The 18,643-nt window shown below is 45.0% G+C and overlaps 1 protein-coding gene across 3 annotated transcripts in view; it reads right to left on the bottom strand.

The window, feature by feature from the left end:
* Positions 1-18,643, bottom strand: part of LOC144040208 (cadherin-18) — a 142,764-nt gene that overhangs the window by 19,063 nt on the left and 105,058 nt on the right. For all 3 annotated transcript variants that reach the window (XM_077554196.1, XM_077554197.1, XM_077554195.1), the window contains 5 exons: positions 17,185-17,479; positions 10,475-10,594; positions 1,722-1,889; positions 1,465-1,652; positions 32-285 (listed from right to left, as the gene is read on the bottom strand). In XM_077554196.1, coding sequence (XP_077410322.1) covers positions 32-285; positions 1,465-1,652; positions 1,722-1,889; positions 10,475-10,594; positions 17,185-17,479 — 1,025 coding nt within the window. The remainder of the gene's footprint in view (positions 1-31; positions 286-1,464; positions 1,653-1,721; positions 1,890-10,474; positions 10,595-17,184; positions 17,480-18,643) is intronic.

The following is an 18,643-nucleotide window of genomic DNA, read 5'->3' as shown; positions in this document are numbered from 1 at the left end:
TCATGACACGGACTTGCGGCCGAACTCTCACCTGACGGGGCTGTTCCTGCTGTCGGGGTCCCGGGCCGTGACGGTGCCCACGTCCGTGCCAGCAGGCGAGTTCTCGTACACGTCCATGATATAATAATCCAAAGAGAAGACGGGCGCCTCGTCCACGTCTCCAACGGTGATTTTGAGCGTGGCCGTGTCCTTGAAGGAGCCCAGGTAGGAAAAGCGCGGATCGGCGTGTGTGTTGGTGCCCTCGATGTGCAGCGTGTACGTCTTCTTCCTCTCGTAGTTTAGCGGCTGTCGGGACCACATTGAAGATTTCAGCGCTCACGTTGATGATTTTCATGCGGCTCGTATTGCAGCAGCAATCCCAAACCTTGGACTTGTTTCAAGGGAAGCAATATTTTGTTGTTTGTTCAATGGAAGCAATAATTTGTTTTGTGTGTGGTCTCTTCTTTCATCCGGAAAAACTAATATTTGTACATGTTTCCATTTTGGAGCAATTAGCATTAAAATATAGCTAAGATTATCAATATTTACATTCCTGGTGAAAAGACTGACAAAACAAGCCCTGGTTGATCTCTTATGCTCTGCTGCCACCTGCTGGCCGTTTTTTGTTGTTGCAATAACTACTTTTTTTTCTTTCTTTTTTTTTTTACAGGAGAGCTCAGTATTGTTCATTCGATTTGACATCATCATTGCTCTCCTTTTTTTTAAAAAACAAACAAACAAATCAATTAAAAAAAATTTAATAAATGTTTTTTTTTTTAAATATATATACATATATATATACATATACACACATATATATATATCTATTTTTTTTTTTTTGTATGTGGGTGAGTATGTGTATGTGCGTGTGTGTGTGTGCGTGCGTGCGTGCGTGCGTGCGTGCGTGCGAGCGTGTGTGTATTCATCAGTTCACCTAAAGCCCATTAAAAAAAAATCCCATACTAATAATATAATATAATAATAAATTGCCAAATGCAGAAACATCAATGCAAGTTATCACGATGTAGTGGCTCTCGCTAACAGATAACGATCTGTTGCAATAACTACCATTGCTTTAAGCCGCCTCTTCATGTCGGAAGTTGCATCAAAGTCTTCTGTATGCTCGTGCATAAAAAAAAAAAAACATGAAAAACGTGTGAATATGTTTTTGGGACAAAGTATTACAAAATGTGTTCATACGTTTTTGGGTTTGAGTGAGTCAAAGAAAAAGTACTCAGTGTACTTGAATGCCTCATTTGACAGCGTGAAAGTCAGCTGTCGTGATGAACGCGTATTATAAGAAACACTGCTGAGATTTTTTTCTTGACTTGCTTTTGCTAGCTTCTTTGTTGCTACTGTCGTGTTATTTCTTTTACACTCTCATGATCAATCAATATCGATTGTTCAGCGTGTGTGTGCGGCCTGGTTGGGGACCGCTGCTCGACCACACCGTCCAAACTGCAATTTTGTCATTCCAAGTTTTACCTTCCTAAGGGAGACGATTCCCTCTTTGGTGTCCTTGTCGGTGGCTATGGAAAACATGTTGGCCCCTTCCGAGTTAATGATGCTGTACTTGATGTCGGCGTTGATGCCCAAGTCGTCGTCGTTGGCTCGAATCTTCCCCACCGGCTTCCCGACTTGGGCCGACTCCGGGACGTACTGCTGGTAATTTTCTGCGGATGCAAATGGGATGTGACCCGGGAGAATTTCCCACCCGACCCACCTGGGACTATGCCACGCACTTTGCGGGAACTTTGGCGGGTTGTCGTTGACGTCGGTCAGCGTGACATTGATGAGGGTGGATCCGGAGAGGCCGCCGACTTGGCCCGCCATGTCTTTGGCTTGGATGACCACAATGTAATGTTCCCGGGCTTCCCGGTCCATGTTGGCTAAGGCGGTCCTGATGGTCCCTGCAACAAAAGACTACTTGTGGTTATCACCCCATTGGTAAACTACTGGCGTTGTCTTATAACACTCACAATACAAATGAAAAGTCAAATTGGAATGAAGCATCCATCTGACCAATTTGTATGCCAGGGATCCTCCCAATGTGAGCGCCATCTTTTCTAACCTTTCCTCGCCGAGAATCTTTTGTGCCAGCACCACCAACAGGCAGACAAATAGATGGAAATAATGCATTTCTTTATTTTAGGATTCCAATGCTGAAACTTTGTTGCATTCTGTACGACGACGAGAGAGTTCTGCCTTTGTCATAATTAGCATTTAAGCATGAGAACGATAACCCAAGCGAGATGAATAAAATAGCGTACGTAAGACTCGTCCCTGCAGCGAGCCGCCTTCATCCTCGCTTTGCTCGTCAAGGCTTTGCCTCGTCTTTCATGACATTCGATGACTGCTCAGCCTTGAATCAAGTTGCTTTTTTTTTTCCTTAAACATCTGGCTCACATTTTAACCTACATGAGTGCGCACGTGCCGGGGAAAAAAGGAGTGCAACTTCTTCCTGCCGGCGCCGAGATAGAAACAGCAAAGCGAGAAGCCGCCTTGATTTACCGGATGCAATAAGTGCACCTCACGTTTGCTCTGCGAGGCTTTTGGCGCCCGTCGCAATGAGAACCTTAATTCACCAGCAGCAGACGCAATAACGTCCTCACACTCGCACCTCCGTCCCCCGAGCGTTAAATGGGACTTTTCCCCTTCCCGCCTGCTTCCGCGGAACACGCATTCCGGTGAACTCGTGAACCCCTCGCAATAATACGCTTGACAGGGAAAGGCGAGAGGCGGGAGGGAATGGCGGCGCTGTTGATTGTCACAAGATGGCAAAACGCCCGCCGTGCCATCCTCGCTTCCCTGCCGACATCCGCGATTGTCCGACAGGAACGCTTTGGACTTCACTGCGGAAAACGAAAGAGCGCAATCTTATGGAACCGGAAAAGGTGGTCGACATGACGAGTCCGCAAGTCACTGCGATGATCTGATAATGACGCCTTGCCACAAAATGTTCACAATTGCATATAGTTTTAGTTCCAACAATACATATTACACAAATATCATATATCAATTCAAGCTTAAAGATAGAAATCACCACAAGTTCACATTTGTACGTGTCCAAAAAAGCTTGCATCCTCTCAAAACAACTCAACACACAATCGTTAATATCTAAACAGCAGCTAGCAACAAAAGTGAGAACACCCCTAAGTGAAAAATGTCCATGGTTTATTCTTAGACTAACACGCCATTAAGAACTTTGCAAGACTCCACAATATTTATAGCTTGTGTCTCAGCGGAGATTTTACTTCAAAAATACTTCCTTGACACGAACCGACTGTACTATTTTCCCTTTTGGGCACGACTTTGATGACAGCTTGTGGCATCTTAGGGCCTTTCAGAAAGAAAAAAAAAGTCATGAATAGTTAAATGAAAATTAAAAATGAATCTTGGATCAAGGATCTCAAAACAAAAGCATATTCAAATGTGGTAAAAGGTCTTATAAGCGGTATTACAAACCAAACCAAGCAACCTTCAACACCCCAAGAGTAGATTTGTTTTCTTCTTGTCTAGTGAGGTTGGCATCGGAATTATTGGCGGATTAGGACACACAAATGGTTGCCGAGATGTTCACCGATGTGCAGTATCTGGCACTAGACCTCGCTCGGTCTGTAACAGCCACACGTCATCAAGAACACCTTGGAAGTCGAATACAAATTCAATGCGATGACATCATCATTCCATGTACGGCAAAGTATTCTATAAAAAGATAAGGACAACTTGAAAGCTCTCCGAGTTTCCGGCTAATTCATTTCATTCATGCTATTCATATCAATAAAAAGGCTGGACAAGCCTAATTTCCCCTTTACAAAAGCGACGAAATGAAAGGCGCTTTTCACGAGACCCGAAAGGTCATTTCTGCCGCACTTCCTGCGCCAGGACGCCGCAGATGGAAAGTAATCCCGCTCGCGTGCGGGCGGTCGAGCACTCCTTAAAAGTGTGTCAAGGAGGCAGCGGGACGCCGGGTCGCTCGCTCGCTGGCTGGCGTTATCGTCCGTCATGGCCCGCCTGTTGGGCCGCGGCCGTCAGCGTCAGAAACAAATTCGTCAACAACACTGACTTCAGTCTGGATAACGATAGCTTTTAGTCATCCATACTATGTATTATTTGGTTGAAAAATATTTCCCCCCTCGTGCTAGACGGTTAACCTGATTGACTTCAAACTTGGTCTGTACCATCAACAACTGGGACAACATCAAAGGATACAAAAAAAACGTCCGTTTTTGACATACTGACTGACAAGGGCGGGGCATCAAATTGTGTCTTTTTAAAATTCCTCCGAAGCATTCCCGGATGTACGAATCACATATTCAATTTTAGATGGTCCATCCCAACATGCAAGTACCCCAACATGCAAGTACCCCAACATGCAAGTACCCCAACATGCAAGTACCCCATCGTGCAAGTACCCCAACGTGCAAGTACCCCAACGTGCAAGTACCCCAACGTGCAAGTACCCCAACATGCAAGTACCCCAACATGCAAGCACCCCAACATGCAAGTACCCCAACATGCAAGTACCCCAACATGCAAGTACCCCATCATGCAAGTGCCCCAACATGCAAGTGCCCCAACATGCAAGTACCCCAATATGCAAGTACCCCAACATGCAAGTACCCCATCATGCAAGTGCCCCAACATGCAAGTGCCCCAACATGCAAGTACCCCAATATGCAAGTACCCCAACATGCAAGTACCCCATCATGCAAGTACCCCATCATGCAAGTACCCCATCATGCAAGTACCCCAACATGCAAGTACCCCATCATGCAAGTACCCCATCATGCAAGTACCCCAACATGCAAGTGCCCCAACATGCAAGTACCCCAACATGCAAGTACCCCAACATGCAAGTACCCCATCATGCAAGTACCCCATCATGCAAGTACCCCAACATGCAAGTACCCCAACATGCAAGTACCCCATCATGCAAGTACCCCATCATGCAAGTACCCCAACATGCAAGTGCCCCAACATGCAAGTACCCCAACATGCAAGTACCCCAACATGCAAGTACCCCATCATGCAAGTACCCCATCATGCAAGTACCCCAACATGCAAGTACCCCAACATGCAAGTACCCCATCATGCAAGTACCCCATCATGCAAGTACCCCAACATGCAAGTGCCCCAACATGCAAGTACCCCAACATGCAAGTACCCCAACATGCAAGTACCCCAAGGTGGCCAGGGTTGAGAGGGCTCGCAGCTCTAGTTATTAATGGCGGGTAATTTCATATTACATATGAGATGTGCAACACTCCCTAAACTATATATACTATATATAACTATAACTATATATAACTATATAAACTCCCTATACTATACTACTACTATACTCCCTAAACTATATAACTATACTATAACTATTTCCTCTTGTGCACTTTGCAGTTTGACTCACGAATGACTGAAATGTCAACATATTCTAAATGATGCCATCCTTGCTTCTCTTTTTCTTTTTTTTAAACCCTGATGGAGGATGCAATCTGTCATACGTCATTTTCCGCATAGTGGCCTTCAAAAAGAGAAGCTATTATATGAGCTCAAAGGACTCCGCTTTATTTGTTGGACTTTTCACAATCTTGTCATCATCGGCGTGCGTCCGTGCACTCCGGAAGTCTCGCAGCCTAATTAAGTGCGAGCCGAGCGACCTGCGAGCTCAACATTTGTGCTGCGTCGCCAGTCAGCGGGGCTCCGAACACTCAACAAATGCAAGGCGCACGCTCGCCCGCTCGCACGCTCGCCCGCTCGCTCGCTCGCACTTACCAATAATGACGCATGAAAGAGCAAAACACAAAAAGGGTTACTCCAGTCCATTTGTATACACCTCTCGTGAATACGCGCTACCGCAATCTAACGTTCATATCAGCGGTGTTGCCACGGTTACCTTGAAAACGTAACTTTACTTTAAGTTAGACTACACATTATTTGACTATAAAAGTAACTAAGAAGTTACTTTTTAGTAACAACTGGTGGTCAAATGCAAGCAATGACCCACAAGATGATTTTAAATATTTAATAAATGAGCACTTGAGGCGCTCGTTGCGACCGAATGTGAGTTTCGGAGCGTTCCTGAACGTTTCCTGCCGCCAAAGTAAAAAGCGAAGCGAAACGCCCAATTCGACGGAAGAGCGTGATATAAAAGTTCAGAGCGCTAAGAAAAAGTTTGATCTTCACAACACCGCCACGAATGGAAATGCCAAGAAACAGCATGAGCGCCGTTGCCGGCGCTAAAAGCCTGTCATTAACTAACGGCGGTTTCGGAACAAAACGCGGCAGCAAAACCTCTGCGTGCTTTCCTTGCAAAGCTGGCGAAATATGTCTCAGCTAACAAGGCGGGTATCACTTGAAAGTGGAACTCGGCCACTCTTCTACTTTTGGGAGTGTGTGAAAAAAGGTAAGGTGAGCTTTGCACCCCTGACCACGATGCCCCCCCCCCCCCCGCAAAGTCTGCCGCCGAATCTGCGGCGAGGGCGGTGGGTTAATTTAGAAAATAATTGAGAAGGAGCCGACTTGCTTGAATGGGAGCCAATTTGACACAGCGAGGGTGGGTTGGCCTTTTGCCCGACCTCCCTGCTCTATTAACGCTGATAGCATCATGCGATCCACCTCTTTGTCTGGCTGCAAACTTCTAAAGGAGGACAATCTCTCGGGTGGACAAAAAGGATTAGAGGAGATTAGTCAAGCGCCCTTCAATCTCCGTCTTCGCCAATCCCGGCCCGTCCAATTCCGTGTTATCCCCGAGTGTTGCGCCCTCGCAGCGAGATGGCAATCAAAGTTCTTTTTTGGCTTTCCCAATCGTAGGCTGCCGTGGTTTGACACCCCCCCCCCCCCCCAAAAAAAAAAAAAAGTTGTGTGATTGATGGTATGACAGCTTGAGAGGCTTTAGGCAAAGTGTAGCAGCTTCCATCTGTGTCACATCCTTCAGTAAACGTGAACGCTGGCAAATCCCAGATCAGCAGAGAAATTAGCCTATTTAGGATGCGCGCGGTCTGCGGGGGGGGGGGGGGGGGTGATGATGTCGTGGTTCTTGGAAGGAGCACGCTAGATGAGCTTGTGACATGTAGCCTGCTAAAAGATCATTTGGTAAGCTGTCTTGATCTCTCTGCTTTGCAACTTGGACTGAGGAGGGGGGGGGGGAGTCCAACTTGATCACTTGATTGATCACTTGATTGATCACTTGATTGAGTCCGATGCTGAGAGTAGAGTGCAATGTCTCCGCGCGGTCTCGCTCACCAAGCAAATACATTTCCTTAAAAGGAACCTGCCAGGTTTGCTCTATAGTATTTATTTGGGTGTTTCTAACCTAACTATGAAATTCATTCTTCAAAAATCATTTCCAGTTGAATGCATTTCGCAGAAACTTTACGTGGACGTACGCCGCCATTGTTATTCCGCGCGTAGTGACGTAGAATGGCGGGAGGCTCTCTGCCGGGCAATGTGAAACGCCCAATAAAGAAAGCAAGGTAAGCCTCGTAGCGTTCCTAAAGAAAGTCCCCCCCCCTCCCCCCCGTGCTCAAGAGTTTTGATCGTCCCTTTAGGAACGCTTCCAATGTTAGTAACAAGCAAATAAATAATATAAAGCAAACTTGTCATGACAGTCGGGCTTCTTTTGAAGACTAATAAGAAATGAGGCTAGTCGCTTATTAGCATTAGCAACATTAGCTCAGTGGACAATTGATTTGAAATGCAATTTAGATGACTTAAAGTTGGCCTAAACTCACACAAAATGTCTCCAACATTAATATTCGCTTCCTTATTCAAAATCCCAAAAGATTTCAATTTTGTCGTCCCCCCCAAAACTTACCTCACTTTATCATCCGCAATTGCTTTGGGACTACAAATGTACGTGTGACGTCATATCCAGTCAAAATGTTATTTGCAAAACCCGTTTCCATCGCCAAAATTCGCATATTCCTTTTTTCCATACACTTCAAAATCCATCCCCTCTAAGCGGAAATTGATTCATTTTTTTGGTGAATTTTGGGCCCTTTTTCAAACATTTCTAGCGTTTACATTCAGTTTTATTTTCGCATTTCTTGAAAATTCAAATAAAAATGGGTGAATGGAAACCCAACTAGTGGCTGTTTGGCATGCAAGACACTTTACCATTTTAGTGTTTTAATTCTTGGCCAGTGCTTCTCTATTACTTCCTGTTCCATTTTCAAATGTATGGCAAAGGCTTACGTATGTACTAAATTAATTCACAAAACCAAGGACATTGTCAAAGTATTTTCCTTTTTATTTTATTGATTAATCGTTTTTCTTTTCTTGTTTTGTTAGTTTTCGTGAACTATAATAACCTTGTTGTGACTGAGCAAGATTGGATGACTTTTGATTTGCTTGGAATTTTGTGAGGATCCGACTTGAAAACTTAAACGGCAAGACTTGAGAGCGAGATCCGATTCGCAGCCAACGTTAGGGAGGCGGGACATCGCCCGCCGTTTGTCAACGCAGCTTCCTCTCAAGCAAGAACCAGGGAAGGTGCGCAGTCGAGCACGGGAAAGCCACGGCGTGCGGAAACCGAGTCGCCTGCGATCAAGCTCAAGTTGAGAACCGAGCGGCACGCGAGATCCACTTCCGTCTTCTCCTTTCTGCAGTTCCGTGCGCGCTCATTTGAGGGGATGAGGGTGGATGGCCAGTGGCGAAAACAACAGGCTGTTTGTGTGTGCGTGTGCGTGTGATGTGCAGCTGGCCTTGCATGGCGTGCGCAGGGTCTCGCACGCCCCGAGCAAGAATTACGGAGTCAGCACATGCAAACGAGTCATGGAACACGGCCGCCGCACATGAGAGGTGAGTTGCGGACGGCAGGCGGGTACTTTCGGCCAATCGCCCGCCGCCGCCGCTGTTGATTTATTTTTACATTTTGAAGTACCCCCCCCCCCCCCTTGATCCGGGCCAAATAGTCACCACGTCATTTGCAGCAACTGGATGAATGTCATCAATTCATCAACACGTTTGGGAATGGGAAGGCTTAAAGTAGGCTTTTCAAACCACCTGATAACAATCCTCAGCTGTGTTGGCTGTAGGAGACATGGGAAACAGGCCGGATGGGGGTACTCAAGGACCGGGGCTGACAACCAGTGGATTCGAGTGTCAAAATAAGAGTTTGAAACCAGATTTGGGGTTTTAAATTAGAGTTCCAAGGCAGGGTTGGGGTTTCAAATTAGGCTACCCAAACAGATGTTAACTCTTTGACTGCCAGACGTTTTCAGAAAAGGGATGCCGTGGGTGCCAGCCGATTTAAGCATTTTGACTGATCTTTCAAGGTCCACAGACGATTATGTGTTTGGACTATGGAAACACACATACTACCAAATGAATAATTGGACTCTCATCTTTCATCAGAAAAAAAAGTTTGTTTCTACCTTATTCTGTTTTTCAGTAATCAACAATAGAAAATGGTTAGTTTCACCTCTGTTTTGAAACAAACGTCTTTTAACGTCTTTGGCACTACTCCCTAGGATTTTACTAAACGTTATTTAACGTTTTTGGCAGTCAAAGAGTTAAGGTTCGAAATTAGGATTTAAAACATGAGAAGACAGTTTGAAGGCAATATTGGGTTTTGAAGTCAGGGTTTCAAAGTGGGGTTCTGAGCCAGGCTATGGCTTTCAAGTTGGAGTTTCAAGCCAAGGCGGTTTGGAGGCGCTCGCCTCTTCAGCAGTCGGCAGACACGACAAAGATGACAAAGCGGCTGCTGACGATCCATTTTTCGCATCACATAAAAGTGGTCCCACTTTCAGATGTCATTTACATTCCATCGCATGCACAAAAAGATCTTTGCAGGCTCCTGCGGCATTTTTCCTGCACTTAAAAAAAAAATCTGCTTCTGAGTGGAGTTGAGAATGATTATTATTTGTTTGTGATGAAGGACACGCTGCTTCCCTCTTCCAGTCATCATCCTGAGCTTCTAATTTGCTGGCCAGTAACAAATAACCAATATTTTCTTACTGGACTGAACGCACTGGACTTAACTACAACAACAACAACAATAACTACTACAATAATAATAATAACAACAACAATCATCATTATTATGATTATGATCCTATGGAGGAGTGCCAAAGACGTTAAAAGACGTTTTTTCAAAACAGAGGTGAAACTAACCATTTTCTATTGTTGATTACTGAAAAACGGAATAAGGTAGAAACAAACTTTTTTTTTCTGATGAAAGATGAGAGTCCAATCTTTCATTTGGTAGTATGTGTGTTTCCATAGTCCAAACAAATCATTTTCTGTGGACCTTGAAAGATCAGTCAAAAATGCTTAAATCGGCTGGCACCCACGGCATCCCTTTTCTGAAAACGTCTGGCAGTCAAAGAGTTAAGAAAATGGATGGATGAATTATTATTATCATTATTATTATTATTATTAGTAGTAGTATAGCTCATCTTTGTAACTCAAGAACATTTGATTCTCTGTAATTTTTGACTTTAAGTGAAAAAGTTGAAAAAGTATTTTGTATGTTGTGCTGCCGAGGGTACTGCACCTGTTTTGGGGTCCACGGAGAAATATGGCTGTCCTTGTAGGATGCTGTAGACGATGCGGGCGCTGTTTCCATACGTGGGGTCGTCGGCGTCGGTGGCCGTGACTTGCAGCACTGAAGTGCCTAAAAAAAAAGAAAAGAAAACAGCTCAAAAACTGTGCTTTCAGTAGACTTGAAAAAAAATATAAAAAATCAGGAGCCGTCAAACTGATTATTACTTGATGCCAAAGCTCGCTGGACTCAATATTTGACACAAAAAATCATCAGTAATTTACAAACTATCTTTCAGAGGTTATGACTCGATTGTCAGGGCAAAAACTTCGAGTTGAAATAATATCATACTTTTTTTTTTTTTTTTTATATCTGGCAACATTGACAATCACTAAATTCCAGAATCAAAAGTTAAAATGTCTCCGAAAGCCAAAATCTGTCCTTGCTTCTCAACAGCAAAGCAAGAACGCTTCTCATTTTCGGATTCTCAACTTTTATCATCACGACGATTCCAGATCGCAAATTGCGATTTGTTTCTGATGTCTTTCAAATGAATCCATTTGTGATTTAAGATCCAATTTTCAACAAGTGGCGAGTGTCCATCTCTGCTTGTTTTTGTGACCTCTTGCGAAATGACAGAACGTTATTGATTTTCGTTGATATGTCTGAGCTCGTTGGGATGAAACCTGTCCATCATTTTATTCTTCGTTTTTTTTCCATTGCAAGACTGCTTGTCATTTCCCGTCCATGTTTTTTCTCTCCCGGGGAACCTCGGGAATTATTGACTCCAAATGTGATCCCAGCTTTATGGCTCGACGCGCAGCGAGCCTGAAGTGGGCGCGACAGCGTGGCGAGTCCAAATATGTGATGACGATCACAATTAGAGCAGATTGAGCTACCCGCTACGTGCACGTCAGTTTATTTCGTTGGATAAAAAAGTCCGTTTTCACGCAGTCAGTAGAGACTTTCAAATAAATCGTCGCAAAAATATTTGTACTTGGTTACTTTGCACCACTGCTGTTTTTTTCAGGACTTTGACCTTCACTCCAAGTGCTGATTTTTATTATTTTTTTTTTGTTCTTCTCCCCTCCAAAGACAAGAAATGGCGGCGGCCTGCTGCTGCTTTTATTTACTGCCGTTGCGCATGTTGTGCGCCCGCAAGCCACCGTGCAGCAATTTAGCACTCGCGGTGCGGCTCAGATAGCATTACAGGCTCCATTAACCCATCGCCGTATAATTACATGGCGAGGGCGAGGATCATGTGACGCCCGTCAGAGCGGAACAATGGCCGCCAAACGTTTGCCGGCAGTGCTGGATTTTCTTGTCATTTGTTATCGATGGCGATATTTATTCATGACCTCAAATTTCATCAATTAGGTTAAGAAGGCAAGACACCCCCAAGCAAAGCACACCCTTTCATTAGCTCTTTGACTGCCAGACGTTTTCAGAAAAAGGGATGCCGTGGGTGCCAGCCGATTTAAGCATTTTGACTGATCTTTCAAGGTCCACAGAAAATGATGTGTTTGGACTATGGAAACACACATACTACCAAATGAAAGATTGGACTCTCATCTTTCATCAGAAAAAAAAGTTTGTTTCTACCTTATTCCGTTTTTCAGTAATCAACAATAGAAAATGGTTAGTTTCACCTCTGTTTTGAAAAAAACGTCTTTTAACGTCTTTGGCACTCCTCCATAGGACTTTACTAAACGTTATTTAACGTTTTTGGCAGTCAAAGAGTTAGTGGAAATATGAACCCTCAACGTTTGTCAATGAGTGGTTAGCACGTTGCAATCACGCTTTCGGACTTTATTTTGTGTTTGTCTTTTTTTTTTTTTTAAAGCTACATTACATTCTCTTAGCTTCACAGTGAATTTGCATTTCTGTTTTAAATGGTTGTCTTCGGTTTACATCACATTCATCCTACAGCTGAATACAAATTTATGCATAAGTGGTATGAAAAGAACTTGATTCTGGCCTTCGTGCGCTGCCGGTTCTGATGCTAAATAAACGAGTTGATTGTGCGCCTTTCGTAATCTCGTTGATCGGTCTTGCTGATCAGGTTTGACATTCATCAAAAACGCGTCTTGTTTTTGACAAAAAGCGCCTTCATTTTGTATCCCGGCCGAGCGGCCATGACCTCACGCCAGCTCACCTCTGAAGAGACGAGACGGCGCTACGTCTACATCTTCGGACAACCGCTGAAAGGATTTGAGACGCACGATTAAGAGCGGCTACTTTCACGGAGATTAGCATGCGCGAGGGGCGGGAAGAGCGAGCTAATTAGCTTCCCCCTTCACGGCCCTTGATTTCCTCCCTTGTGCCGTCAACGGCCTTCCGTCGCTTCAGTTATTGTACCTAGCGTGAACTAACTGCGTAGCCTCGCTCAGGTCAACAGGAAGTCAACAGGAATCAAACAGGAAGTTCAAAACGAAAAAAGAGAACAACACAAATAGAATGTGAGCAAGAAGTCAAAGGAGTAAATCAACGAAACAAGATATAAAAAGTCAAAGGTCGTTTCTCAGTCTGAAGAAGGCAGAGTTCGGTCTCGTAAACTCGCCGAGTCCGTTCTTCCTAAAAACGCAAATCGTTTTGCAACGCTGGCGTATTTCCGTGATAGCAGCAAGAAACACATCCTGGGATATTTTCCCAGTCGAATCTTCTCAAGTAACCAACCGATGGTTTAAGCTAGCAGACAAGGACAACATCCTGGTATTCCGCGTGTTCTCGGTTCATGCGTACTTTCAATTGGAGGACGACTTTTAACCGTTTCATCAGATCACAAGGACACGAGAACGGACAAGAACCCAAGACGTAAAGAAGGTTTTAAGCGGATGTGAACTGCTGGTAACCAGGAAGTCAACAGGATGTAAACAAGCGGTATTGAGGACAGGGTTGCATCTGACTTCTGTTTACATTCCGTCCGTCCGTCTTCTTCCGCTTATCCGGGGTCGGGTCGCGGGGGCAGCGGCTTTAGCAGGGAAGCCCAGACTTCCCTCTCCCCAGCCACTTCAGCCAGCTCCTCCGACGGGACCCCAAGGCGTTCCCAGGACAGCCGAGAGACATAGTCTCTCCAGCGTGTCCTGGGTCGTCCCCGGGGGCCTCCCGCCGGTAGGACATGCCCGGAACACCTCCCCAGGGAGGCGTCCAGGAGGCATCCGAACCAGATGCCCGAGCCACCTCAACTGGTTCCTCTCAACGTGGAGGAGCAGCGACTCGACGCTGTTTCCATTCCTTGCTCCTTAAAACCTCGACTGCAAAACAAATGTGTTTTCTTGTCACCTTGTTAAGGAGCATCTCAATTGTTACGCATCGAGAAGCGAGGATCGAGCACCGAGGAGCTTCCAGGTAGGGGCTCTAATCCAGGAACCTCGCAAAGTCCTTTAACTCCTTGAAAGTGACGTGTAAAAATGGCCCGCAACTTCAAATGAAATAGTCGATCGTTAGTTTTTGTCATTCCTTGATTATTCAAATTCAAATATACATCCAACATTTTGCGGAATGTCTGCTTCACTTTGGGCGGTATTTAATCGTGAACTGACCTAATTACATTGGGATGCGACGACGCAAGCAGGTCTTGAACACTTCCTGGGTTATTCTCTTGCAATGGACGTCCGGCGAAAGGAGCCAGCGAGCAAACAGAGCCGAGTCGAGGATGAAGGACGGATGAGGTTTGAAAATGGAGAAACGAGCGTCTCCTGCGCAACAAATATTGACATGAACGTCGTCGTGTGTTTGTTGACGCTAACAAACATTTGACATGAAAAAAAGCCCATCGCAGCGTTTCCGCACGGCAGCTGCTGTCGCCCGCCTGCCCGCGTGCTCCTTGTCCATGTCGACATGAATACACACGAGAGCGAGCTGGCACGTATCGACTGCATCTTAAGAGGGCGCCCGCGGGTTTGTTGATGTTTGCATAATTAATGGGCAGTCACTCCACGTGGCTTCATTTCCACCGTGCAACTTGGAGCAGGGAGATAGTCGCCAAACACATTTGAATACCGTGAGCGCTCGACGGATTGAGATATTTGCAGGGACGTAACGATAACGGCAATGTCGTGATATCGCGATATCAAAACAGCCACAATATTGCCGTCGTCGTATCACAATATTAAAAGCAACACATCTGTTAAAAAAAAAAAAAGTCAGGTTGATTTCCACCATTGTAGCACCATCTGGTGGCTAGTTTTTTTTTGGTGTGGTAACATTTTTATTAGGGATGTTTTGGCCCTCCTATGTTTAAAATCGACATTAATGGTCAGATGAGGGGGAACGTAGCATGCTTGTGAAAGTGAGTCAAATATGTTGTATGCAAGTGACCCAATATTAAGTGTCATTAGAGATTGTAGGTGGTTTATATGCATTGCTGTTATCTCTGACTGCCAAAAACGTTAAATGACGTTTAGTAAAATCCTATGGAGGAGTGCCAAAGACGTTAAAAGACGTTTTTTTCAAAACACAGGTGAAACTAACCATTTTCTATTGTTGATTACTGAAAAACGGAATAAGGTAGAAACAAACTTTTTTTTCTGTTGAAAGATGAGAGTCCAATCTTTCATTTGGTAGTATGTGTGTTTCCATAGTCCAAACACATAATTTTCTGTGGACCTTGAAAGATCAGTCAAAATGCTTAAATCGGCTGGCACCCACGGCATCCCTTTTCTGAAAACGTCTGGCAGTCAAAGAGTTAAGTACAAAAGCACAATATTGTGTTTTTTTTTGTTTTTTTTTTAATGAGCTAATTTTTTTACAATATTGTGATTTTTCCCTCCCCCCAACCTTCCCACAATATTGTGATAATTGTCATATCGTGGGCTTCATATCGGGATAATATCGTATCGTGAAAAAATGGTGTGCCTCAAGGTTGTGTTCTTAGTCCTCTGTCACCTTCACATAACAACCCAATTTTAGTCATCAAAAAGGCCCTGCAAGGAGTTTACTTTCAAGTACACTCCAACAGAGCTGCCATCAGAGTGCATCAAGGACATTTTTATTTTATTTTTTTATCATGCCTGCATCGAGAGCACAAAAACTTGCTATGTAATGTGATCTGTAGCGCCTTGGACAGAAGGAGGATTTAGAGGGTCAACAAAAATCTGTCTCGTCTGGAGGACGCATTCACAGCATCCCGCCGACGCACGACTGAAATAGAAAAAAAAAAAAACAGACTGCTTCGTGTTACCGCCCGCGTTCTCAAACTCCTTCTCGGAGGCTCGACGTGCATTTAACAACAACAACAACACATTTTCACTTTTACAACGTTGCGGCTAGCCAGCAATCCAGGGCGTAGCCCGTCAAAAATGTGCCGGCAAATGCATGGATGGACGTTTGGTGCATTCCCTGCTGTGTGTTTCGGGTAGCGGCGAGTGCGCTTTTCAAACATGGGTCAGACGAACGGCGCGATTGGCTGCGAGGCGATGGAGCCGCTGGAGCGAGAAGACGAAGCCTTTTGTTGGCCGCCGCTAAAGAACAAAAGAAGTATAAAAAATGGATGCGCTTGCCACACGAAGCATGCGAGCAGGGACGGGATCCGAGCTTTTCTTGCACTCGCCCGTTTTGGTCGAGTGCTTTGCAAAGGTCTTCCCATCTGGGAATGCCGTAAGACTGAGAGGAGCGGGCGGCTAATTATGTCCCACAACAGCTTTGGGCTGCAAAAGCAAGTGGAAGAATGAGAAAACACAGGTGGGCCAATGATTTCACTCCAATCAGACTTACTGGAAGTTGACACTTTTAAGACTTGCGACTTGCTCTTGACTTGACTTCGACTTGGTATTCGCGACAAGGCTTGAAGTAGCACACACGAATTGACAAGCGGATTTGCATTTTGTTTTTGGAAGAAAAGCTGGCAGCACAGCAGAAGTGACGATGAGGAGTGCAGAGGCCGCCTCACCAAGCAACGTTGCGACTGAGCAAGATCGACTTGACTCGTGACCAGCTTAAGCCAAATAACAACTTGACCCCATTCGATTCTTCCCACGGCGTCTTGTGACTCGCTTCAGACTGCGAGCTAAAGACTCGGGACTTACTTCTGACCTGCACATAGGTGACTTACTCCGGCATGGCTCAGTGATAGAGTGGCTGCCGCCCAACCAGGAGGTTGCGGGTTTGATCCTCAGCCCTTAGGACTATGTCGAAGTGTCCTTGAGCAAGGCACTGAGCCCTAATCTGCTCCCAGTGGACCGGGCAGCGCCTTGCGTGCCAACAGCCGACCACTGGTGTATCGATGGGTGAATGCACTCTAAAAACAATCGGGTCAAGATCGGACCAATCCACTACACCGCTAAAAATGGATTGTTTTATTACAACCCCAAAAAATTGGTCATTTAGTACAAATCAACCCAAACAATTTAGGTCATTTTGTTTCCCCAAAATTAGTTCGTTTTGTTTAAAAACCCCCAAAATTGGGTCGTTTAGTGCAAAACAACATAAAAATTGGTCATTTTGTACAAATCAACCCAAACAATTTAGGTCATTTTGTTTCCCCAAAATTAGTTCGTTTTGTTTAAAAAACAAACAAAATTGGGTCGTTTAGTGCAAAACAACATAACAATTTTGTTTAAAACAACCCAGAAGAATGGAGTTGTTTTGTACAAAACAACCCAGAAAGTTGGGTCAAAATGACCCAATTAATGGATCGGTCCATTTTTACCAATTTTTTTTCAATTTCTGACCCAAGTCTTATAGAGTGTATCAAAAGAGCAACCCAGTGTCTGCTTACTTACCCACGTCGGACATTTCGGGCACGGTGGCGACAAAGGGTCCGTCTGGGAACTGCGGCGCGTTGTCGTTGATGTCCTGGACCTTGATGATGAATTCCGACTTTGGTTCCAGCGCCTCCTCCGTGTGGCGGTCCAAGGCCTGCGCGTGCAGCACGTAGTGCGACTTCTTTTCCCGGTCAAGGCTGCTGGTGGCGTGGATGTCTCCCGTCACCTCGTTGATCAGGAAGATGGTCCCCGCGCCCTCGCCGCTCAGGATGTAGCGCACCGTGCCGTCGCCTTTGTCCGAGTTGGAGTGAAGCTGCGAGGGGGAAAGACACAAACGCAAGGATGAATTCGTTCGGAAACCTTTTGACTAAAGATTGCGGTATTGAGGACACAAATGTGCTTCAAGGTTCATTGACTTGCCATCGAGTCACTGTGATTGTTGCTGTGGCCTATGATTGGCTGACAAGCAGTCCAGGGTGAAGCTTACGTTGCCGCGCAAAAAGTCTGCTCGGATATCCTCGAGCCGAGACAAAGCGGGATAAGCAGCGTTTTGATGGTTTCGGAGCTCCAGATTACGAGCGAAGCCTCCGACGGCTCATCGGGCCTCGCCCAATTACACTTCCAAGTTCCTACCATCAATTTCCTTCTGAAATGCTACTTTTTGAAGATGATGCTGATATTGAGCGGGATTGTTTTCAGCTGAGGACAAACGACCAGGACTCAAGTTCATTTTCATTGATGCCCGATTCGACGCGCTTGAGGAAAATCAATTAGCACGGCAGTCATATTACGTCAAGAGAACGGCACCAAATGGTAGGCATGTCCTTAACTCTTTGACTGTCAAAAACGTTAAATAACGTTTAGTAAAATCCTATGGAGGAGTGCCAAAGACGTTAAAAGACGTCTTTTTCAAAACAGAGGTGAAACTAACCATTTTCTATTGTTGATTACTGAAAAACGGAAGAAGGTAGAAACAAACTCTTTTTTCTGATGAAAGATGAGAGTCCAATCTTTCATTTGGTAGTATGTGTGTTTCCATAGTCCAAACACATCATTTTCTGTGGACCTTGAAAAATCAGTCCATATGCTTAAATCGGCTGGCACCCACGGCATCCCTTTTCTGAAAACGCTTGGCAGTCAAAGAGTTAAATGGGCAACGTGAGGACATTGACTTATTAAATGGAGCGGCAGCTGTCACGGGGCTCACAACTGACAAGTGGACGGATTTGGGAAGAGAGGTGTGAAAAATACGCACGTTCAAAATCCGACACGGACTTTTTTTTTCCCTCATGTACAAATTTCCCGACAATGTTTTGGTGAAGAAAGCTCAACGGGAGGGATTTAGATTATGTTGGATTTGGTGGATACTTTGTTGATATCCAAAGGAATTGTCAGGCAAATGTCGGCGTTTTCGTTTCAAAGAGAACAGAGAGCGTTCAAGCGCTTCTTTTGTAACATGTCAGCCAGCCCCAACGTA

This window comes from Vanacampus margaritifer, chromosome 20, assembly GCF_051991255.1.
Source record: "Vanacampus margaritifer isolate UIUO_Vmar chromosome 20, RoL_Vmar_1.0, whole genome shotgun sequence".
NCBI lineage: Eukaryota > Metazoa > Chordata > Actinopteri > Syngnathiformes > Syngnathidae > Vanacampus > Vanacampus margaritifer.
The sequence above is the reverse complement of the archived record's forward strand: the minus strand, read 5'-3'. Positions and strand labels throughout refer to the sequence as shown.